Below are 26,170 nucleotides of genomic sequence, written 5' to 3'. Positions count from 1 at the left end.
AAGGACTCGCTCTCCAAACCATGTACTCAAAATCGAAAAGGACATAGGCCCCGTTTGGATTGGCTTATTTTGAGCTTATATGAGCTTATCTACTCTCATAAGCCTTTTTAAAGGTGTTTGGGTAAATAAATAAAAATAGCTTATCATAGTTTCATAAGCTGCTTATGCTATATTTTAATAAGCCTAAATTTTTAGCTTACCCTCCGGCTTAACAAGGAGCTTATGAATTTATGTAACCTCCTTCGATTCTCTCTGGATCCACTTTTTCAAAACATATATTTTTATTTTATTTTTTTGTTTTTAGAAAAAAAAAAAACATATATTTTAATTATAATGTTAGTTATCTTTGGTTGTACATGAGTAACAAAATTGCTATATACTTATCTTACTAAAGTAACACATGTAATTAAGATTTTTTTTTAAGGATGATTTTTATTATCTTTTTGTTACGTAACAAAATGAAACTGAATAAAAAAAAACAAACTTAACTTGTCTTTTTTTGGTAACAAACTGTACATTAATATCTATATATATGGTAAGTTTACAATCATAATATCTCAAGTTTATATTTATATTATTATACTTTTTTTTAAAAGAAAGCTTATCATATATTATTATACTTGTGTATAATGATGTTTAGACTATTTATTTACACCTCGAATGTTAATTTTGTCTTATATGAATATTGATATTTTTTTAAGGACGAATATTGATTATAATATATATATATAATTATAATTAATATATTATAATATTGTTTTTTACTTCTTGATTAATTTTATCAAAAAAAATCTTGATAATTGTGGTTCGATTTTTTGATTTTTTTGTTAAATTAAAAATATTTAAAATTTCGATAATTGCTTATGTAATGTCACATCCAAACACTTCAATTTATGTAAGTACTTTTTAGTGTACATATCCAAACATAAATAGCTTATCAAGTATAAGAGCTTATGATGTAAGCTTTAATGTTATAAGCCCTAATGCTATAAGCATCTATATAAGTTGTTTATCCAAACAGGGCCATACGGTATAATTTATACCATACAATATTTAGATAAGTGTTGATTAAGAAAACCAATTAAAGATTAAAGTTGCTCTTGATTAACGACCAAGCTCGTATAATATTATTGGTGATCACAATGACATACATCAAGCTCCCTCTCTAAGGTTTCTCAAGAAACTTCCTAAACCAACGGGCAGAGAGCTTAGGGTATCTTTTAAGATTATTTTTGAAATCAACAAAGTTAATTCCAAAACGTAAGGTGTATCCGTCTTGCCATTCAAAATTGTCGAAAAGGGACCATGCAAAATATCCTTGTACATTCACACCTTGCCTTCACACAAAACAGCAACAGATAACAAGAGTTAAAGTGCATCAAACTAAAAATTTAGAGTGTGAAAATAATGCCATTGATTCTTATTTAAGTAAAGAGAGGGTGCTACCTGATTGCAGATGCAACGTAATAAAGATGACGATAATGGTAATCAATTCTATAAATATCCATGAGCGTCTCTTCGAGTGATAGGGTTGGATCATCGTACTCATTTAAACCTATGATTTAAATTTATTAGAGTTTTCAAATTTTAGTTTATAAGACACTTGATTTGATTAGGAAAAAATGAATAGTACAGTGTGAGGTAAGATTAGGAGTCATATAAGTATTACCATTTTCTGTTATGTAAATAACAGGATTGTTATACTTTTTCTTTATGTACAACAGTAGCTCTTGAATCCCCTTTGGATAAACATATAGCCAACTTCCAAACTGTACATATTATTTAGTTATTTATCAAATAAATAAATCAAATAAACAAAGTATTTAATTGTGGAACACACACATTCACAATCAAATATAACAATAATTGCAAGAGACTTTTACTCACCTTTGGTCCAATTGGTGTTCCATCAGCACGCTCACCTGTCATGAGCCATATGAGAAAAGATTTTATATCAAACAAAGGATTTATCTTCTCTTTTTGAAATACAAAATCCAAAGTATCAATAACACACATTGATTTTTCTGTCACTGGTTTAATTTTATGTTATTTCAATTTAACAAATTATTGCCATTATTATTTTATATAAATCATAATTTTCCCTGTTTGTAATCTTCTAAAAGGAAAAAAGAGCATATGTATAATGTATAATTGTTCATTATGAGTTGTGGATCAAGGAGTTCTTACTTGTTGCCGTGTAATGCATAGCTCTATACAAGTCATCATTGGACGTTGGGTAAAGATTTTTTTCTTGAGGGGGTTTATTGACAGCATACGTGGAGGTGTAGTAATTAATTCCAATAAAATCGTATGACCCAATAAGACTCTCATATTGCTCTTTAGTGAACTTTGGTAATGTTTCCAAATTAGACACCATGCTTGCTGGGTACTCTCCTGTTGTCAGTGGTTGTAAAAACCTGCAAACAGATAAAGAAGATTTTAAATTACTGCCGCAATTATGTCGTGATCCACGATTTTGATAGAGGTCTTGGTAACAAGCGTCTTTGGGGTACTTTCTTAAGGATACTAAAACAAGGAACTATTTCATTAAAAAATCAAATATTTCAATTTCAAATGTTTTTATTACAATAATTTTCAGAAAAAGTTACTATTTAGAGGCTTTAAAACGTGTTTGGTAAAGGTAAGAAGAATATAGTCATTACCATCCAAGCAATAAATCAAGGGCACGTTCGGCAGCTTGATGATCTAACGGGTTATCTGATTGCGGCAAAAACCAGGTACAGTTTAATGTGATGCCTATTATACCCTTTTGAGAAGCCTGCTTCCATTAACATTTCTATTAGTAATAAATAAATTGTAACATTATAAAGGAAAAAAAAAAGATTAAGGTTAATGGTTCTTCAATGGTGCACCTGATAATTTGTTTTATACAATTTGACAGCAGCTGCATGAGCGAGAAGTAGGTTTTGTGCGGCCACGAGGGGATATTTTGTACTCGTAGAGTAAAAGTATGGCTCATTAAGAGTAATCCAATGATTTACTCTGTCTCCAAATTCCTCGAAGCATACCTCCACAAAGCTCTTGAAATCATCTCTGCATGTAGAAATTAAACAATTAAACTTATGTCAGTAGGACGGGTTGGCTACGTGGATCAAACAATATCATAAATTTTGTATTGCTTGATTGAAAAATTTCGCCGCAATACTTACACAATATAGGGGCTGTGGAAGCCACCATACTCATCAAGTAAGGTCTGGGGAAAATCCGAATGAAAAAGGGTCACATATGGTACTAGACCTGGATCAATAACTCAGTCAATTTATATTACTATGATTATGAACATCATGAATATTATATACTAATAAAGTAGGGATTATTATGCATTACCATTATCAAGTAGCTCATTGATCAGGTTGTTGTAAAATCTGATTCCTTCTTTGTTTTTACCGCCACTAAGTTTTCCTTCTGCATGTTTTTACTTTGTTAGAGTTGTTATTAGTATATGGAAGATTCAACTGATTGAAGCTCTTTAATGTGGTCACTAAATTAAACTTTTTCTATTACTTGGCAATATCCTCGCCCAAGAGATGGAGAATCTGTATGCATCTGTATTCATATACTTCATGATTGCAACATCTTCCTATGAAGATGTAAAAATGGTTAACACCCTGTACTAGACAAAAACTTGCAAACAAATATTAGCTAGAGATTCATAAATTAAAATCTTTATTGGATGCTTAATAAAAATCAATGATGTAATATGTTTCTTGTAATTTGGGACGAAGGGAGTATTATGTTTCACCTATGTAAAATTCCGCTTCTTGTAAAATACTAATAATTTTTTTTTTTTGGTCTAGTAGCCTAGTGGCTAGAGCTCACACGTGGAGAAGTAGAGTGTCCAGGGTTCGAACCCCGGCTCTTGCATATAATATGCAATATTCCTACCAAGTGAGCTAAGCTCACGGGGATAATACTACTAAAATTATAACTGTTGATGGATTTTAACATACAAACAATACAATAGTTTTTGTAAAAAAAACATTACATTGGTGTAAATACAAGATCAGGGGAATGTTGTAAAATTTTGAGTTAAATATGTTTTTAGTTATTGTAAAATGACATGTTTTTTACTTTTGGTCCGAAAGAATTTTTCATAAATTTTTTATTCGACTTTTTATAAAAATAAGTTATTACTTTTTTGTTTCTTAATTATAAGTTATTTCTATTGAAGATAATCATATTTCCGTGGATGGAGGAGAAGCTTAGAAGTGGATATGGAGGTTGTTTTTCTGTGAGGAGGAACTTGTTAGGGAATGTTGTTTTGTGCTCTATATTATTGTTTTGCAGGAAACTGTTTCAGAGAGATGGACTTGACTTTTAGAACCGGTTAAAAGCTATTCAGTTCATGATGTTTATAACTATTTTACATCGGATGAGGAACCCGATGATTAGTTTTTGGTGGACGATATATGGCATAAACATGTTAATGTTCCTTTAGAAAGTTTCACGTTTTGCCTGACACTTGTTTCATAACCCTCTACCAACAAAGGATAATTTACTAAGATGTGGTATTATTCAAGCAGGTTTCACAACGTGTGTAGGTGGGTGTGGCATGGATGAATCGGCTAATCATCTTTTCTTGCATTGTATTTTTTTTTGGTCATGTGTAATAGTTCATTTGGAATTGGCTTGGCCTTTCGTCGGTTGTGTCGGCTAATCTACCAGATCACTCTTTGCAATCTTGCCAAACAGGTGGTATTCAGATATCATTTAGGTCTTTTAAGCATCTGGTTTGGTTGTCTTGTGTTTGGACAATATTGGTAGATAAAATTAAGGTACAATCTTATTGGTGGTTAAATGCAAAGAATCATATATTTGCTTCTGATTATCATGTTTGGTGGCTTAATCCCCTGTTGTGGATGGGCTTCACTATATAGTATTTCTTCTTTTATTTTTACTATTACATCAACATCTTCTTTGATGTTTTTTCTCGGTAAATCTTATGTAGGGTAGGACATTTAGTTCCTTAATATATTTTATTTTGACTTGTTAAAAAAAATCATATTTTCCAAGCATCATTAAACACTAAAAGCAAATGTTTTATTTAGTCCGTAACTTTTATAAAACAATGTTATTCTTTTAGTCTGTGGAGACTAAAATTGGTCAAAAGTATTGTAAAGAATAAACTTAAAAGATTCCTAATATTATTGAGTATAAAATTATATTTAACAAGAAAAAAATTATAAATTAAATTGATAGGCACTCTTAGTATAAATATTTTTATTTTGTCAATAAATTATAACATTTTAATTTTGATCGCTAAAATCATTTGATTTACTGTTACAATATATATCAATTATTCTGAATTTTTACATCACATTGGGTGTACCTTATAACGATGATAGTGATCAACAGCTACATCTGCGTTCTTTCCATCCTTTATATTTCCTGTATGCAAGTTACACCAATCACTACATTAGAAGAACTACATTAGAAGAACATGGAGTGGGTTCCTACAAGAAATCTAACAAGAGAGTGAATATTGAAAGGATTTCTTCTAGCTTAACGGTGTTTTCTGCCCAAAGTGAAACTAGGCATGGAAAGTTCTAAAAAAAAAGCTCACAATGGAGCTATGTTTCTAACAAAGCTCAAAAAGAAGCTGAAGAAGAAAGGGGTGATTGGGAGAGAAGCACAATGGAAGAGGCGAAATGGAATGAAGATCAAGAAATTTATCAAGAAACCGATTGTGAAGAATAAGGTTCCGAAGTTTATTCTTGCTCATATTTAATTTCAGTATTATTCGGTTTTATGAAGGTTTGCATTGGGGTCGCAATGTTAAACGAAGAATTCATGTTATGAAGTTTCGTTGTTAATCACTTGAGAAGTTTATGCTAGAGAGGATAAAGAATCCAAGAAAGAGGGGTTTTATAACTATCGTGAGAGTTAGATAGAATTGTGCATCAAGAAATGATGATACGGGTGTTGTTGTTTCAAGTGATGAAGGCGATGGTGTAATAAATATGTTCAAGTAGATTACATGATTAGTTATGAAATTGTTTGTTGAGTCCGTTGAAGAAAGAGTGACTTGGTTAACATAAGAAGGTGATGCAATCATGCGTGAAATTGATGACATATTCCGGTTATGAAAGTATCATGAAGTGGGTTTCCAAGCTTGTATGAAGAAGTTGAATGCTTTCATATTGTAATGGAATTGTGCTTTAGGGAACAACTGAATTATTCATCAAGAAGTGATGTTAGTCATCATGTATTGTCATGACATGACATGAGAATTGTTCTTAAAATTATCAAGTTTGAGAAGTTGAAGATTCCAAGATTTGAAAGGTAGTCCTCGGTTATTGTGAGAGTTAACTTAAAATCATGTTCTGGAGAAATCGTGGCACGTTTGTTGGGCAACGTGACACGATTGGATGTTTCAGTTATGAAGCAAGTCACTGGAAAAATTGTGGCACGATGGTGCGCTAGAGGCGAAAACAGAAACATATTTTTAAGTGCAGATTTGTTCCAAATTTTAAACGATACTTTTACTATAAATATAGACCTTGTATCAGGGTAAACATGGAGATATAGGGGGCTGAAACAAGGGTTTAGAAATCAAGCTAGGGTTTGTATAGAGGTTGCTCTTGGCAACAAACACTAGGGTTGGGTTGATTCACCTTGGGAAACACTATTAGGATTGAGTCTCTTGGTCACAGGAAGAGATTGGGGCTTTGGGTAGAATTAGGAGGGAGACTTATTCTTGTAACCCATTGATATCTCTTTTGTAAAGTTACTCGTCATTATAGTGAAACGGAGGGCTACTCTCTCCCCAGACCAGGTCAGTTTTGGACCAAACTGGGTAAACAAATTCTTTTGTGTTCTCTCTTCTTTTCTTCTGCTGTTTTCTACTTTTGCTTGCGATTATAACTTCCATACACAATAGCTATGTTTTGGATAATAAGAATAGGTGTGATAATGGTTGTGCTACTAAACGGAGTGGAGTATTCATGAAGCTAACATGCTTGATGGGAATGGAAGCATGGCCAATTTGAATTAATGTGGTGTGTTGTGAATTGTAATTCAATTTAGCGAATTATAATAGGTTAGTTTGTGGCGAAAGTAAGAAGTGTCAGGGTTCAAAATATTGAGTTCATAATGTTGAACTCAACATTATGTAGTGGCAGTTAGTTTTGACTATTTTGTTAGTTACTATTAAATACAGTTGTACACTTTCTGATGTATAAATAAGTGTAATGTATGTGAAAAACATATACCGAAGAGAGAGAGAGAGAGAGAGAGAGTGTGTGTGTAAAGTGAAAGAGTATATCATATGATGGAAATGAACCCATCATTGTAAAATGAGAATCACAAGTAAAGTGATCAATTCCATTCCAGAATTCTCTCTCTCTCTCTCTCTCCCCCCCCCCCCTCCCCCGCCCTCTCCCTTCAAAACTTTGTTAACCAACTTATATACTTTATGTTCTTCTTCTTCTTCTTTGATACTATGAGAACAAACAATGAGTGTGTATATGTGTAAGTGCAAGAGTGAATTGAATAAACAAGTGTGTGAGTGAAGGTGTAAAGTGTCGTCATTACGGCGGGCGGAACAAAACTTGATCCTCCCAAATCAACGGATCTCCTTCTACCAACCATCTTCTCAAGTCCAACCGGATCAGTGGAAACTCCACTAGGGACGACATTCCTCTACTAAAATAATCTCTTCAACTGAAAAGATGGTGAACACAAAATATGTCCACCACAATGCCAGCAGAATCAACAATGATGTTGATTCCTCCTCCTCCATTATGGAACCTCTACCTAGGTCTCTTGGTCTCATCCTTTCATTAGTGGTACCTGAGCCAACCACCAGATCTATGGCCCCGATGCTGACGATTAACTGCGTTCTTGTATGGAGTCAGGTCGAACGCCTCAAATCACTATGAATCTGCCACCTCTAAGTGCCACCACGCTGGCTGGATCAACCAACAACATAAAGCCTCCAAATGGAGCCACAATTATGGACCCCCACAAGAGAAACCACAACGACAAAACACATAGGAGTCAAACCTCTTGACGACCACACCTAACTAGCAACAACTAAGGGGAAGAAGGTGTAGGCCTTTCAAAGGTAGGGCCATAAAATGAAGGGGGGAACTCCATAAATGATAGATACCCCCCCCCCCCCCCCCCCCCCCAGGAATAAAGTCTTCAGGAGACGATGATTAGAACCCAAGAAAGATGCCTCTCAAAGGTAAATAATCCTCCAAGGAATAAATGAAGGGATTTTAGAGAGGTTTTACAAAATTTTATAATCCTACAAATCCCATTGAAATGGATCTTGCTTAAATCATTAATCACAAATCAAACAAAAACTTAAACACTTCAAGATTCATGTGTTTACCTCTTGAAGAACAGAACCTTTGTAGAAGAAATATTTCTGATCACGAGCAAAGCAAAGCAGCGATGTCTCTACTCAGTCCACACGAACATAACTTCTCCGATGACCGGTGCTAGCCAATTCCAACGGTGATTCAGAGAGACTAAGTTTAGAGAGCGACGATTAGGGTTTCTAACTTTTAGAATTAGGTTAAGTGTTTCAACCGTAGCACAAGTGTTCTATTTATAGAACCACTTGCGTGGTCATCAAGTCAATCAATTAAACACACCGTACCTTACGCTGGACCGCATTTCTCTATTTTCACAATTAAATATTAAGTCATACATAATTATTTAATTACTAATAAGTCTCACTTATTATTTAATAAATAAGTCTTACTTATTTATTTCTCTCATCTATCTGTCATTTGTGTGTGACCCTATAGGTTCTCGTAACGTTGGCAATAATATTAAATCACGTATTTAATAGGCTAAAGTGTACTTTTCCCCCTCTAACTTTAAAAAACTTGCAATTTTGACCCCCTATGTATAAAAACTATAATTTTGACCCCCTAAGATTTAGCCCATTTGCATCTTTGGTCCTTTTGGTCAATTTTGACCAAGTCAATGCTGATTTGGCATGCCACATGTGTAATTAACCATTTTTTAAAAATAAAAATGTAACCTATTAAATTGTTGAATTAAAAAAATGAAAAAAAAAATGAAAAAGGAAAGGAAGAAGGAAAAGCACGTGAGAGAATTTGTGTTTCTCTGTGTACATGTTCATATGAACCAAACAAAATTCTCCTTCTTCAGCATCTTTTCCGGAGAAACGGAGGAGAATTGGTCTAATGTAATGATGTCACATATGTAAAACCTGGTTGTGTAAGACACTTTAAAATGATGAACTGTTTGTGACTACTGCCTTACCTGGTTAGAATCTATTATATCTTTTATGAACTGGTTGATTTCAGGTCTAAATTATGAACAATTGATTGTCTTGCTCTCCTCTCTAATGTCCGATCCATGGAGGTATTCATGTGCAGTATTGTATGAGTTATGGGGATGGTTTCAAATGGGTTTCTCATGTCATTTAAGTTTGTTTATGTACTGATGAATTGGAAGTAGTGTTGGTAGACATTACTTTTCAAGAAAGAAAAAAAAAAAGAACACAAAAATTTTGTAATAATTTTTTTTTTGAAAGAAAAAAAAATAGATTTTTTTGAAGATGATGAAGATTGATGAAGGTTGAATGAAGTTGTTAAGAAGATGAAGGAGGTTAATGATGTTGCTGGGTTTTTGTGGAACAACACGTGCCTCACCTTTTTCCTTTCCTTTTTTATTTATTTTTCATTTTTTTAATTCAACAATTTAAAATCTGACATTTTTATTTTTTTTAAAATGGTTAATTACACACGTGGCATGCCAAATAAGCGTTGACCAAGTCAAAATTGGCTAAAAGGACCAAAGATGCAAAGGGGCTAAATTTTAGGGGGTCAAAATTGTAGTTTTAATACTTAAGGGGTCAAAATTGCAAGTTTTTGAAAGTTAGGGGGTGGAAAAGTGCACTTTAGCCTATTTAATATTATAAACAGTGAGCGGTATCTAGCAACACATCATTGCTACCCAAGTGACGAGAATGTCATGTGATCTGACGAAACCTTTCCGTGACAATGCTCATGTGTATAATTACCCTTTTTCCCTCATGTCTATATTGAATACAAGGCATAAACCATGTCATCCTTGTCTAGTTCAATATTGGGCCCGTAGACATTTCTCCTATTATGTAGGAGGGGAAAATTTCATCTAGGTCACTCATGTCCCTCAACATGATTCATGGTGTACCCATCAACAAACTTTATAGTCATCCTGTTACGTACAACGTTTGAATGGTGACAAAGCACTCGACTCCAACATTTAGGGTACATAGTGGTTTCAGGTCGAAGGGTGGAATACACCACCATCACTATGAGAATATCTTATGACACTTTTCATAACTTTTACTATGTAGTATTCTCATGGCGGGTCAATCCAATATAAATATTACTCCTAATATTTATATCTATGTGAAGACTTGATAACTCTTTATCCATGATCTGTGAGATGTGATCATCAGTCTACCCACATAATAGTCTCCATGCTTTAATGATATCCCACTTCACAATAAAGCTTGACTACAGATATTTTAAGAATAATGTCCTTATGTTTAATGGGGTCTCACAATTAAGTTATACTTAATGTTCCATTAAACGGACTAACTATTCTAGGGACTTTGTTATTTTGAAACAAAACAAAATAAACAAATAAATTCCTTGTTATTATATATTTGAAATATATACTTATATCAATATCATGATACAAAGCCAAACGCAATCAATATATAGATTTTCTGTTAGGGCTTAATCCAACAATAAAGCCTCGAGGAGGCGAAGACTAGAATCCGAGAATGACGTCTCTCAAAGGTGAATAATTTTCCCATGAATAAAGTTACAAAAACTAGAATTCGAGAAGTACGCCTCCCAAAGCAGAATAATTCTCATAAGAATAAATCCTTGAGGAGGCAAAGAGTATAATCCAGGAAAGACGCCTCTCGAAGGCGAATATTCCTCCTAGGAATAAAGTTTCGAGGAGGCTAAGACTAGAATCTGGGAAGGAAGCCTCTCGAAGGTGGAAAATCCTCCTACGAATAAAGTTTTGAGGAGGCAAAAAATAGGATATGGGAGCAATGCCTCTCAAAGGCGAATAATCCTTCAAGAATAATGCCTCTAGGAGGGGAAGAACGAAATCTGGAAAGGACGCCTCTCGAAGGAAAATAATCCTCTCCGTGATAAAGTCTCGAGGAAATGAAGGCTAGAATTCAGGAAGGACGCCCCTCGAAGGCGAATAATGCTCCTAGGAATAAAGTCATCTCATTAAACGAAGGCGAGAACCATGGGAGGGCAACAAGCCCTGATGAGGCCGTTGATACAAAAATCTAGCTAACATCGATGGCCATTGGAACAAGTTTAGAGATAAAATAATATGCTAAATAAAAGAAAAGGGGAGGAGGAAAACTAGCAAAGGCAAACTGTACATCAATAAGATTACAATTGCAACGAAGAAAAACCTTGTTAGGGGATCACAAGAATGGGGATGAGCATAAAGGCTACAAATTAAAACCAAATAAAAAGAAAACAGACACAAACGCCTAAAAGGAGAGCAAAATTCACATGTCTCAGTTGGCACGGGAGACAGAGTCTTCATCAGGTTCTAGGGAGCCAGCCACCAAAACGTCTTCTAATCCCTCATCCGATGAGTCTCGTCCCCAACTATACGAAACATGTTCAACCAGCTCCAGTCAATCTTGATCTTGTTGAAATATTCCACTTGGCGGATCGCGTTTTCAAAGAATTCCTGCCTGAGATCGCTAATAGCCCACATGAACTCCTCGACCTCGGCCTCCAAAACTTCATTCCAACTCTTCATCAACAACAACTCTTGGTCCGAAGCAGTAGACACCCTCTCACGAAGAGCATGTTTTAATTCCTCTAGAAGGTCTGCCAACTTATTGTGTTTCTCCATCAAGCCTGCTTTCTCTACCTTTCTCTTATCCTAAAACTCCATCTCAAGGAAACATATCCTAGCCCCAAGGTCTTGTTCAAAACAATCAGCCTCTCCTCAACAGTGTTGAATTCCTGGTCGGCCGTCACTAAAGAATATGATAACGACACGAGCTTCAAGACTTGAAGAACACAAGAGGCCTTAGCATCCCTACAGGACCCAGGGTCTACTCTAGTCCATCTTCCAAAAAAAATTATGAGGAAAAAATTATGCGAAGATGATATGTCATCAAAAAATCTACGTGGCATGATTCTCTGCCACGTTGACTTCTTTTGTGTGAATAGGCCGCTGGAGGACCAAATTTCAAGGTAGAATTTGTATTTTTATTTTTACATAAGCTGGTTCTAGACTTTGTATATATTACAAGGGAAATTTCAACAATTAACTTTTTTTCTTTTGATTTTGGGACAACTTTCTTCTTCACTTTGCTTATTCGGTAAAAAATAATAGAAAGAGAAAAAGAAAGAGAAAGTAAAAACACAAAAAGAGTATGGAAGATAAAATTGTACAAAAGTTATCCTAAATTAGTTGTACAAATATAATTTTCCTTTCAATTTAGGAGCCTTTATCTTAGGTGGTTTATGTGTACGTTTTTGCTCTTGGCCGCTGCAGTAGAAGTTGTATAGTTATAATCAATGTTGTCAAAATCAGAATTCTTTATCATATCAAGAAGTGATATACAAAATAAAAAAAAAAAAAATCGTAAAATCACATTCGAAAATTTTACTCTACTATTTTTGTAGGATCGATACGGGATACAAAAAAAACTGTAAAATCACAATCAAAATCGAAGGATTTTATCAAAATGACTTAAAGTTAAAGCCTAGATACTACATCCAATCACACACTAATTCTATGGATCATCCCCCATCATATCATCACCTTCATCTTCATCAATCTCATCATTTCCTCCATCATCATGATCACCACTTGCATCACTTTCATTTTCACCCTTCATTGTCTCTTTCTTAATGAAAGAAATACGAGTTTGACGAAGGCGATGATAGATGATAGATGGTAATGTAATGGAGACGATTGAAACCAAGCTTAAGATTAACCCGCATCAAAAAATGTCTACGATCCTATAAAATCATGTAAAAACTTACGATTTCGCAGTGATTTCACGATTTCATGCGATTTTTGCCATGATCTTGCCATAATTTTGCATGTTTTTTTTTTTATTTTATTTTATTTTATTCTGCTATCGATTTGGATCGAAGAAGGTGAGCACATCGGGATTTTAACAAAAATGGTGTTAAGGCGTTTTTTAGACGTGGTAATGATTTGTAAGACGCTGTAGCCCGCCCGCTATCTATCTAAGTTTTAGGGTAGATAGTATCAATAAAATTCTAATTATAAAACGAAAGAGAATAAATACCTGGTTCATGGGCTATTTTATCCCAATTACTTTTTCCTCTTCCGTCTTCATTTACAGCACCTTCGTACTACATTATTAACAAAATATATTGTACCATTGACAGATTAATCTCCAACAAATAAAAAGACAACATAATCAAAATTACTTTCTCTTGCTTTAAATTTCTGGTCTTTCAAGCATTTTTTTAAGAAATATTTTTTCTGTGGCCCAATTTTAGAGCATTACGCATTAAACATATTTTTCGTTGCACGATCGTTAGAAAAATCAAAAGCATGTATTAAATGAATTTTATTTCTAGTACTACATATCAAAAGCATGTGAAACACATTTCTTAATATGTTTGTCCAAATTGGAAAAGATAAAGAGTGTGTTTGGTTTGCAAAATAATAAGTACTGGACAAAACAGTATAAAATAGAACAGTACAACATAAGGTAGAACATCACAAGACAAATTTTTTATGGGATTGAGTAATTTTTTGTTTTATACAATTTTTGGAGGACAAAATGTTATTTTGGTATTTTAGACAACTTGTACGTGAGACTAAAATATGAGTTTTTGTCATGTCCCTTGCCTCCTTTGTACTGTACCTGAAACAGTTTTACAAATCAAACACTGAGCAACTAGAGTTGTTCTGTCATGTCCTTCATTTTTTAGCAAATCAAATGCATCCAAAGGATTATAGATGGAGAGAGTGCTTCCCTAACCTTTGGGATATTCTAATAGAACAGTGAAACAACGATTATATATGCATATTTGCACATGTACAGTAACACACAAATGTTACTAAACACACCTGATAAGCTGAGGAGGCAGTACCGAAAACGAAACCTTTCGGAAAACTACTCCGACTTAGATCAGAACTGTCATCATCATATGTAGTCGGAATAACAGTTGCGGCCATTTTTAACTCAGAGAAGCGAGGACCGATCCAACATTTGTTGAGACCTAATATAAACAACAATTTCTTACATCATTTAATACATAAAAAAAATATTTCCGAAACTTTTGAATACATGAAAAATAGATATGTTTTGGGAAACCTGTTGAAAAACTTCTTTGGTTTAGAAAAGAGTGGTGAACAAGTGTAGTAGTAGCAGGAGTAACAACTGCGGCCATTATTGGAATGGAAGAACATGCCATGCCCTTATGAAATTGTGAATTTGCTAAGTTATTGAAAACTAGAATGGAACTTGATAGTTTTTCAAGATTAAAGGGACAAAACATGAGAAGAGAGAGAATGTGTATAGGAATAAAGGCTCATGGCATGGCATCTACCAGGGCAGATGGCATCTACCACATCAACTACCAGGCTACTCCAGCAAGAAAAGGACTATCTTCTAGTCTATTGTCCTTTTTTACAAAAAATAAATAAATAAAAGGGCTTTGCAAACTAGTGCCCCGGAAAATTCTTTCACGATTCTAAATTAAAAAATTATTTTATTAGATAGTTAAATATTTCAATTCTCAAGGCAAGAATTAAAACTTGGTAAATTCTATAATGAAAAATTATATGTCTACACCAAAAATCCATTAAACATGGAGAAAAAAAATAAGTAGAGAGAATAATATGATAGATATATGATGTGAAAGAAAAAGAAAAATAGAGATTTTTTTTTTAAAAAAAAAAAGTAGAAATAAATTTTGATGTTAAATGGATGTTTGAAAAACAGAAAGATGTCTAAATATAAAAGTTGTTCTAGAATACCCATGTGAAATTAAGTAACTAAGTACGTAATGCCCAAGTGAGCCCAACTAAGTAGCTGAGTAAAAGTTGTGGCAAGGCTTGAACTTGTGAGAGTGTGAACTTTCTGGAACTGCTCACCTTGACCTCGCCCTTGATTCGCTATGGCGTGTTAACCTTTGCACAATTTTATTGATTTCTTTCTTGCTCAGTGTCTTGGCATCCATTTTCATGCCCAATGGGATAGAATAAGGTATAAAAAGCATGATTGACCATTTGTTCATTAAATCTTGGATTTTCCTTGGATAATCTGTAAAACAAGTAACAAAAGTGTCTAAATTACACTATGAAATTAACTGCTTTCCGACACTTATCATGTACCTGTGTGTTTTCTTGCGTGTAATCGCCTGTTTCTTCGTCCTTTGGGTGTTATTCCATATAACTTGTCTTCGGACTTGGAATAAAATTTCTCCTTCTTATAATGTCTTCAGTGGCTTCTTGAATCTTCATTCATTATCTTCTTAATTCTTCACAAGATGCTTTGATTTGTTAATCTTTGTGATTTCTTCTTGAATTACGTAAAAAAAACACCATAGAATTATTTAATAACATATCTAATAGGAATGTTTATTTACACAACTTTCAAATTACAAACACTTATTTTTTTTAGGAACACTTTATCAACTATGATTTTTTTTGGTTAATTAAGTTTTTAGTCCTATAAATATTCACAGTTTTGTTTTTAGTCCCTACAAAATAAAATCACACTTTTTAGTCTTTGTGACATTTTTCTTAAGCATTTTAAGGACCAAAACTGTTGATGAAAATATTTTACAGGGACTAAAAATAAAACTGTGAATATTTATAGGGACTAAAAACTTAATTAACCTTTTTTTTTGTTTGTTTTTCTTTTCATAAAACCTATGATTTTTTTTTACGCGTATGATCTGCATTTTTATTTGAGGGTAATCTGCATTTATAAAACGTATTCATTGATTCTTTAAAAAAAAAAAACGTATTCATTGATACTTAATTTATTAAATTTCCATTTTTTTAATGTATGAATTTTTATTAAAATTTTAAAGATAAATCAACTAAATCTGATTTAGTATATGTAAACTTTTTTTATAAAATCTGATTTTTACGATTGAGTCATTTAGTTTAGACACAGTGATTCGACCAATAAACCAGTTAACTAATATATTCATCGGGTTGATTGCCGGTCTGATTGAACATTTATGCGTGCCTTTGATCTCCTCAAAACTCAAAATATCCTTTCCGGTCTTTATGATTCAGAAAACTCACAACAAGGTTTCCTTTTTATTTCTCCAAAAATCATGGGATCATGATTAGAGTGATTTCCATTTCTGCCTTTAATTCCTTCTCGCCCTCTTTAATATTTTCATCTTCCTTTGGTCAATTTTTTTAACTCCTTCCTAATATAAGGCATTTATAATAGGTATATCAATCAATACATTAAAATGAATAAATGCATGGATCATGGGTTGACCACAAAACTAATGAAATACTATAATGAACCCTAATATCTTTCTCAGCTTCAGGAGTCTGGTCTTATATATAAAGGCTTATATATACAACACTTTACATAAGAAATAAGAACACTTTAATCAAAACCAAAAGAAACTTGATAAAGAATATATAATTGTTATCAAATGGCAAACCACTTCTCAAACTTGTTTAATATCCTTGTCATTCTAGCTACCATTGCCGCAGGTAAGTGTCTCCAGCATTTTTTATTCATGCAAATATATTTTTTGTTTATAATCACTCCAAAATATTTTTTGTTTTTAATTCTTGTAAATACAATATTTTTTGGTTTTAATTATTAGTTTTGTTTTAGTCATTGTAATTTGTAGAATATTTGATATTAGTCTCCAAACAAAATGTAAAATGAATATTATAGACTTCAAACCATTAGAATGGATTCATAGGTCAATGAAATAGATCCAAATATGATTTATGATATACCATCATGTCGTACTTTCATCCATGTCGCCGACCCCATTTAGTGGGAGAAGGCTTAGTTGTTGTTGTTTTGAATATTATAAGACTTCAATTTTTTTTTTTTTTACAAAATTATAGACTTCAATTTGTCCCAATGAACAAATTTTATTGGGACTAAAATAAAACTTTTATGTACCAAAGAAAAAAAAAAGCTATATTTATTTTCAAAAAGACCTAACAGCATAGTTTATTGTCCGCTTGTCTTCTATTCCTGTGCAATTAATCCTTAATATACTTTATTTTCAAATGATAGTAAACTTGTAATTTTTCTCTCACTCTAATTTACATGTACATGTGATAACAGTGCAATTAACAGTAGAAGGAGGGCAATGCTCAGAGATATACGATAACTGTTCTGTTGGCAATTGCAATGATTATTGTAAAGTCCTTTATGGTTTGAATGGATTAGGTTCTTATTGTGATGACTTCAACATGTGCACTTGTTTATACAAAAAAGAATCATCAACGTATAATTGTAATCTTGGGTTGGGAGCATGCATCAAGGGTAACTGTGATTCAGTTTGTTGCAGTGCAAGATGTGCTTCAAAACTTAAACATTCTTTTGGGTCTTGTACTAATGGTAATCCGGATAGATGCATTTGTCACTATGTACCGGAGTAGCTTACTCAGATTATTATTATATCGAAATAAAAGTATGAATGAAATTTTCTTAATCTTGCATATATTATGCATTGTCCAAACCAACTGAGTTAAGCTCACGAGGACTTAATCTTGTAACTTAAAAACCTAAAGCAAAAACTTTAAAATTAATAGGAACTCATGCTAAAAGAAAACATGCTCTGGCGAAAAAACGGGCGATTTGTCATTGTTCACTTATCAAATTCGTTTTAGCTTTCTTCTTCCTAAGGTAACCCCTGTTCTAAACGACCGCCATGCCTTCACCATCTCCGATCATCATGAAATCACCAATAATCAACTGGAAATGTCTAGCTGATTCTACTCCTGATCCCAAACCAACACAAAACCAACGAAAAACCAACTCCAGGAACCCTAAACCTAAACCTAAACCTAGTTCAACAAGTGCTTCCGTTCCTAAAACTACCATAGTTTCTAGCCATCCAGAAACAACTACAATTGACCAAAACACAACAAAAACACACGTAACAAATCTTTGCAATATTCCATCTTCTCAACTACCACAACTGGTGATCAAAGGAGACAGGCTTTCGATAGTGATTCTAGAAGATGATTACAATGAAGGGATGACCGCATGCAAGTTCAATCTGCATGCAAGAATATTGTGGGTCAAAGGATCAACTCCTCTCACTGTGCATGCGCTGAAAACCAAATTATCCATTATGTGGAAGGATATGAGTTAGTAGGGTATTCAATTTTTAGGTAAAGGTTTCTATGAACTTACTTTTACACGTTTAGAGGATGTAAAACGTGTTAGATCCATTTCTTCTTGGAACCTAAACCCAGGAATTATGAAACTGTTTTCCTGGACAAGGGATTTTAACCCTAGCTTGCTGAATAGAACTAATGCGCAAGTATGGATTAGAATATATGGACCGGCTCAAGAGTATTGGATGCCTACTCTTAAATAATTGATGTATCGGAACTATATTATAGTCTAGATATATCAGTTATACTATAAATATGAAAAAATAATATTTGCTTATAAATGTGATTGGAGTGAGTATATTTTTTTCTCCATTTAAAGTATTTTTTTTTTATAAACATTGGAGGAAAAACATGACTAATTTACATGTTTATCTCTTTCCCTATTGTGTTTAATTCAATATATATATATATATATATATATATATATATATATATATATATGGGGGTTGATAATTCACTCCTAGTTAAAAACATGAAAGAGTAAGTTAGCAAGCCTACTCCCACTTACTTTTCACCAAAATACCCACTAGTTGCTAATCGAACCAATTTTAAATGAAGGGAGTTTTGTAAGGTTACTTCAATTAATTAAGACAAGAACAAAACGGGCGGACAAACAATCCCTAAAAAAATCAAAGACAAAGCAAAACCACTTTCTCACGTTAATAATAATAATATATTTTCCCAGTCTCAATTAATCAAAATTACACCCCAAATTACATCAATTATTCGGGAAAAAACTCCAAATTATACTTAATTGTGTGGACAAAACTGGTGGCAACATCATAAATAGAAATAACAATAGTTCTAAGAATTCAAACTCAAAGGAAATTAATTTTCAACGTTAACCTCAACCATGGTGTTACAAAATCAAAGCTCATATCGACTACATGTTTATTCAACTACTAAATAAAGGAAAGAAGACGGAAGTCACTTCCATCGCCACCTTCTAAACCGTCTCACAATTAATCTTCCTCAACCTAAGTGTCTGTACCACAAAAGTACAGTCACCCCCCACAAAGAAAAACACAACACCAATAAAGGGGTGAGAATGTCAGTCATAGATGTAACACCCCATTTTCTCAACTTAAAAATTTCATAACAATTATCAGAGTAATCAACACATAAACGGAATGCTACACTTCTTAAAAATCTTAAATGAGATAAATAACAATTTATCCTTCAACATAATTATTCAAAACTTCGCAGCGGATTTAATTCAACAATTTAATTGGCAAACAACAGCAACCTACTCTCGATCACCTGCAAGTTACTCATACGAAGAGCAACATTTCCAAGCAGAAGGGGTGAGATTTCACAAAACAATAATATTAAACATATAATTCAACAATTATATTTAACAACATGAAAACATCATAATATCATCATAGTTGATAATATATCATGTATCACTTCATCAACAGTTCATATAAAGAATCACAACTTAACATCTTGGCAACTTAACAACTTTGACTCGACAATGCGACTTCGACTTGACTATGCAACTTAAACCTCTTATATGCATGTGGTACCAATCCAGGGCATCAAGCCCTCAACGTAATAAGTATTAATATACTTCCAGGGCATCAAGCCCTCAACTTAGTTGAGCTAAAGCTCCAGGGCATCAAGCCCCCAACGTGGTGAGCAAAGGCCACAGGGCATCAAGCCCCCAACAATGAATGCGAATGCATGGACTCAACAACTTAACATCTTAGAAACAACGACCTCTTATATAAATCCAATAATTTGGAACATCATCTTTCAACTTAGACCGACTCATGCAGCTTAGTTAAATAACAATCAGTAACATAGGTAGTATGCAAACCAGTTCATGATATAACAATCTCAAATGCAATTCAACAACGTCACAACATCAAACATAATTCATGTAATGTATATACAACTATATAACATTATCAATAACATTCAATCATATAATTTAGGCTTACTGAAACAACAACAGCATGATAAACAACTTAGTTTCCTACCTCCAAGATCAACTCACATCAACTCGTGCGACAAAAGTCACATTAGACCTAACAAAGTGTTCTGTCTCTCTTGAGCTCGCGAGGCGAGAGCCTCTACTCGCTATGGCAAGTTCAGGAAAAATCGCGAGTTCAGGAAAAAGGCATTCGCCTTGGCGAGTAAGCAACTCACCTTGGCGAACCAGAAACTGGGTGCTCTCGGGAATTTGACACTTTTCACCCAAAAATCCATTTTTAAACTTTCTCAGGTTCAATCTCAATCTAAAAACTTGCCTAATCAATAATATACGTGTTCAGGCACTCAAAATCATCTAAAGTTCAACTTAAGGGTCAAAACTACAAAATCATGCTGACTCACTGGTCACACTCGCTATGGCGAGTGAACTGCTCGCTATGACGAGCCACAAGGTAAAGCTCGTGAGGCGAGGGAAATGTGCTCGCAAGGCGAGCGATGAAGATTATCACTCGCTATGGCGAGGATCATCACTCGGGAGGTGAGCGATGAATGTTGGCTCGGGCAGAATTGCAGTTTTCACGAAAATTCACCTAATCACATGGTTTAAATCTTAAAACTGATTCATGTAATCATCCTATGGATTATCTAAGGTCTGTAAACAGTTTCTACATCAATCTAACCATTCTACATCAATTAACCCTCAATTTCTCACTTTAACCCTAATTCTCTAACTTCTCTAATTTAATCATACACTTGTTAAATACAACCATCAGAATTACATAGATTAATAGAATTGAATGCTAGTCTCACCCTTACCTAAGAATAAAAAATCGCAGCTCTCTTGGTCTCTTTCTCTTCTCTTGGCTTTTTCTCCCTTTTCTGCAAAAACTGATCGTACGTACTGATTTTTTAAACTAGGTCTTTCCTATTTATATCTCCTCTATCAATTTTATCTTATTCCTCTTTCTCCCCCAAAACTCTCTAAAATCTCAAAACAACCCCTCAACTCAATATTTATTTTATTTTCAAATCTTATTTTGTTAAACAATAAAATAAGTCACAACTCCTCATAAAATCACATAAATCACACCAATCATACATCAATCATATAAATCAGCTAAAATCACACAAACCACATAAATATATTCTAAACTCATCTTAATAATTAAATAAATCAAAACGGGTGTTACAATAGATATCATTAGGAAAATCATGAATAAAAATAATTAAAAATAATAATAATAGTATTACATCGCCATAAATTACATCATCAGAATATTTCTCCTCAATAACTTATACATTCATCGCCACACACAATTTCACAAAATATACACAAAGTTCAAACATTGTCACTTATATGCCATAGATGTGTTACTGGACTTACATTCGTCTTCATTTCATCTTCATTTTCCTAAACTCAACTTTATATGCATGCATGGAGACAAACTCATCAAGTAATGTACATCTTCATATAATGCAGGACTCTCCCTATTATGCACAACGTCAAAACAAACATATCATTATCATTCTCATTGTCATTAAAGAGTAAACATCATCATTCTCATCTTCATCACAATTAGACATCATCATTCTCATAATCAATATAAATAGACATTATCATCATCAATATAATTAGAAAACATCATCCTCACCATCATTACAAAACAAACATCATCATTTTTCATTGTCTAATCGTAAAATAGACACCATCTTCTTCTCATCATACACACACAAACATGTATGACATTACTTCTTATTACTCTTGTTTATAGTCAATAAATTCTTTATTATTTCCCCCATCAAGACGTTTAGATTACTACCCTATCCTCTTGATTAATCCATTTCATAAACACGACTTGTTTCTACGTTGTCATCTCTCTATTTTATTTGTTTGATCCTCGAACGGACATGTCATACCTTCTCATCTATTATAAGTCCTCTCGATACTTTATCCTAACCATTAACAAGGGCTCATTATTAATTAAGGGTGTAAGACTCCCTCATGTACTATCTTGCTTCACTCCCCACATCTATTCTTGGTTATTCTCTAGCACTTTTAAACTTCTTCATGTATTAAATTCATCTAGGATTCAGATAACTACCCTTAGATCACCTAATTGCACTTCCCTTATTTAAGTTTGTTAGTTTGGGACCTTATTATGCTTCTTAGGGACCATGTGGAGGCATACAAATGAGTGTTTCTAAGTCTGGGAAGGGTGCATGGTTGTGCCCTTTGGGGGCACGGTCGTGTGCCCCCTAAAACGTAAAAACTGAAATCCTAGGCATCAAATACACGCATGGTCATGTGCCTATATGGCACAGCCGTGCGCCCCCTACTAAGAGCAAAAATCGTAGTTTCGCTGTGATTTTGCTTTGGGGAACCTTCCTTGTTACTGTTTTTGACCTAAAACTCAACTATTTCATCCCAAATTAACATCCTATGGATACCCTATCATTCAAACACTAAAGTTTCACTAGCTTACCAAATTTTCTACTACTTTTAAGGTCAGTTCTTCAAATTAAAACCCTACACTAATTCCCATTAATTCTAATGTTTCAACATCATCATCACCTTCGTTCATCATCAGTTTCTCATCACAGTTTACAACATAACAACAACATCAACTAAATAATTAAACATCCCCCGTCATAGAATAAAATACCCTAACGTGAAGAGATTCTCCCCCTTACATCAAATCCTTCAAAAATTCTGATTTTTGGCCTGACCTTGTTGCAGTTGGGGTTTTTCTTCCTCTACAATTCTCCTTTTTCTTTTCCTCGTTCAGCAAAACTGACTCTTTTAACTTCTAAGGTTTCTATTTATATTCGGGTCAATCTCTTGTTGTGATTCTTTTCTCCGGTAAAGAAAAAAATATAGGAAATAGAAAATAGAAAATAGAAAATTAATTAAAATAGAAAATAGGAGTGTTATTGTGAAGAGAAGAAGGAATTCGGTGTTGTGAGGCGAGGCTAAAGAGAGGAAGAAGAAGGGATCTGGGTTTTGTTTTTAGTAATTCTATTTTTATTTTATTTTTTTTAACTAAATAATGATATGTCACCAAATTTTACACACGGATATGGATCCCCTCCTACTTGTTTATGTACTGCAATCTCTTTAGTTTTTAATCTAACGGCTCAGAGACAACAAAAAAATCCATTAATAATAAAAGCACGTTCGAAAAGAGAGAAAATGTGAGGGACAACAAATCGAGTCTCTCAACCGAATTACATACTCAGTAACCCACAACCTCATCCATCAAAACTCACTCACTCTAGTGGACTCCGATGACGAAGATGACGACCACTACAACCATAACCATGAAAACTCAACAAAATGTCGATCTACTCCTTCCATCACTATCGCACATTCAACTTTAACACGATTTTGACGAGTGAATTTCATAATCTCCTTATTTCTTGCACCCAACTAGTTCTCATCTTTTTTCCCTTCGTCTAAAATCATAATCATCTTTCCTCTGCCAACAACAACTTTCTCTTTCAAACCAAAGTTATCACGCATCACTGTTGGCATCTTTAACACTCGCGATGTCGTTCCATCATGGAGGATCGTTGATGCGTTGGGAAGATTTACTGCAAAGTTGATCGTTGAGAATTAAGAATTTTGAGATGAAAGTTGGTATTGGGTTCGGTTCCTTTCTCATCTAAGTTAATGTTTAATTTTTTTTAACTATTTAACATTTTCATATCCACCATTGGACTAATCCAACGACTTATATAGGCGCCTAACCTAAATCAATAAAATTCAAAAATACATTCGCTAAGAAAAAGGAGAGAGAGTTTATTTATGAAGAATCTTGATTTGACAAGGACGAAATCTAGAAGAAAAAACAATTATAGGGTGGTATACTAAAAATGAGCTATATCATAATTCATAGGGGTAAAACACTCTTAACCCTTAAATTTTTGTTTTGGCGCACAAGTTTTTGTTGGCAACTACCTAAACGAAAGTATGGAAAAAATGTGACATATGGAGAACGTGAGTTTCGATAGCTTGACCTGAATGAAATTGAATAGACGTTTACATTTCCAGTAGGTTACTGCTTAAACTTGTTAATAATTTCTGTTTTATTAATACCATATCTAATAGGAAAATATATTTACACAAAACTTTCAAATTACAACACTTATTTTTTTAGAAACAATTTATCAACCTATAATTTTTTTTACGCGTATGATCTGCACTTTTAATTGAGAGTGATCTGTCCTCATGAGTTTAGCTAAGTTGGTAGAAACAATGCATAATATATGCAAGGTCTGGGGTTCGATCCTGACCACCACAAAAAAATTGAGGGTGACATGCATTTATGAAACATATTCATTGATACTTAATTTATTAAATTTCTATTTTTTCAATCTGATTAAGTACATGTACACTTTTTTTTATAAAATTGATTTTTACGACCGAGTCATTTGGTTTAGACATACAGTTCAACCACTGATCTAATGGTTCGACCAATAAACCAGTAAATTGACCAGGTTGATTGCCGGTTTGGTTTTAAAAACTTTGATTGAACATTTTGGGGTGCCTTTGATCTCCGGAAAACTCAAATATCCTTTTCCTGTATTGATTTATAATTCAGAAAACTCACAAGAAGGTTTCCATTTTATTTCTAAAAAAATCATGGGATCATGATTAGACTGATTTCCATTACTGCCTCTAATTCCTTTTTTTTGACAGACAGAAGCCTACATGCATTTATGAAACATATTCATTGATACTTAATTTATTAAATTTCTATTTTTTCAATCTGATTAAGTACATGTACACTTTTTTTTATAAAACTGATTTTTACGACCGAGTCATTTGGTTTAGACATACAGTTCAACCACTGATCTAATGGTTCGACCAATAAACCAGTAAATTGACCAGGTTGATTGCCGGTTTGGTTTTAAAAACTTTGATTGAACATTTTGGGGTGCCTTTGATCTCCGGAAAACTCAAATATCCTTTTCCTGTATTGATTTATAATTCAGAAAACTCACAAGAAGGTTTCCATTTTATTTCTAAAAAAATCATGGGATCATGATTAGACTGATTTCCATTACTGCCTCTAATTCCTTTTTTTTGACAGACAGAAGCCTCTAATTCCTTCTCAGTTCTCACCCTCTTTAATATTTTCTATTTCCTTTGGTCAATTTTTTTTTCTTTCTCCAAATAATATAAGGCATTCATAATAGGTATATCAATCAATACATTAAACGGAATAAATGCATAGATTGACCACAAAATTAATGAAATACTATATTGAACGGTATATCACTCTCAACATCAGTAGTCTGGTCTTATAAAGGCTTATAGATACAACACTTTAGATTCACCATAAGAACACTATCAAACCAAAAGAAACTTGGTAAAATTGTTATCAAATGGCAAACCACTTCTCAATCTGGTTTAATTTCCTTGTCATCCTAGCTACCATTGCCGCGGGTAAGTGTCTGCAACATTTTTTATTCCTCTAAATATGGTGTCTGATAGAACACTATGACGTAATTTGATGATCAATGTTGCTGACCCCACTTAGGTTTTGTTTGAGAGTTTGGAGGGGAAGGGAGGGGAGGGCTTCGGGGGATTGGAAATACAGGGCCGGCCCTAGGCATAGGCCACGAGTGCGACGGCCTAGGGCCCATGCCGGTAGGGGGCCTTAAAAAAGTTTTTATTAGTAGGGGTGTATATAGTAAGAATTGGTATTTTGGGGCTTTATATAGTAAAATATACCAACAGGCCCGAAACATTAACAAAAAGTTGGGCTGCAATCTGTTATTATTTTGGCCTTTTTGATGCAATTTGTTATATATACACCATATAAAACAAGTATTTCTATATTCA

The 26,170-nt window shown here is 33.5% G+C and overlaps 1 protein-coding gene across 1 annotated transcript; it reads right to left on the bottom strand.

Moving 5' to 3' along the window:
- Positions 1–988: 988 nt before the first annotated feature.
- On the bottom strand, positions 989–14,601 carry LOC25486533 (beta-glucosidase 24). The gene is made up of 14 exons (XM_013608123.3): positions 14,354–14,601; positions 14,107–14,258; positions 13,313–13,379; positions 5,351–5,409; positions 3,526–3,601; positions 3,349–3,426; positions 3,171–3,258; positions 2,874–3,054; positions 2,664–2,779; positions 2,188–2,417; positions 1,888–1,922; positions 1,670–1,769; positions 1,447–1,555; positions 989–1,337 (listed from the first exon to the last, which is right to left on the bottom strand). The coding sequence occupies exons 1-14, from the start codon at positions 14,535–14,537 to the stop codon at positions 1,166–1,168; spliced, it is 1,647 nt and encodes a 548-aa protein (XP_013463577.2). The 5' UTR covers positions 14,538–14,601; the 3' UTR covers positions 989–1,165.
- Between the last annotated feature and the right edge of the window lie 11,569 nt (positions 14,602–26,170).

Source organism: Medicago truncatula, chromosome 2 (assembly GCF_003473485.1).
Source record: "Medicago truncatula cultivar Jemalong A17 chromosome 2, MtrunA17r5.0-ANR, whole genome shotgun sequence".
Lineage (NCBI taxonomy): Eukaryota > Viridiplantae > Streptophyta > Magnoliopsida > Fabales > Fabaceae > Medicago > Medicago truncatula.
This window is presented reverse-complemented; position numbering and strand designations above follow the sequence as displayed.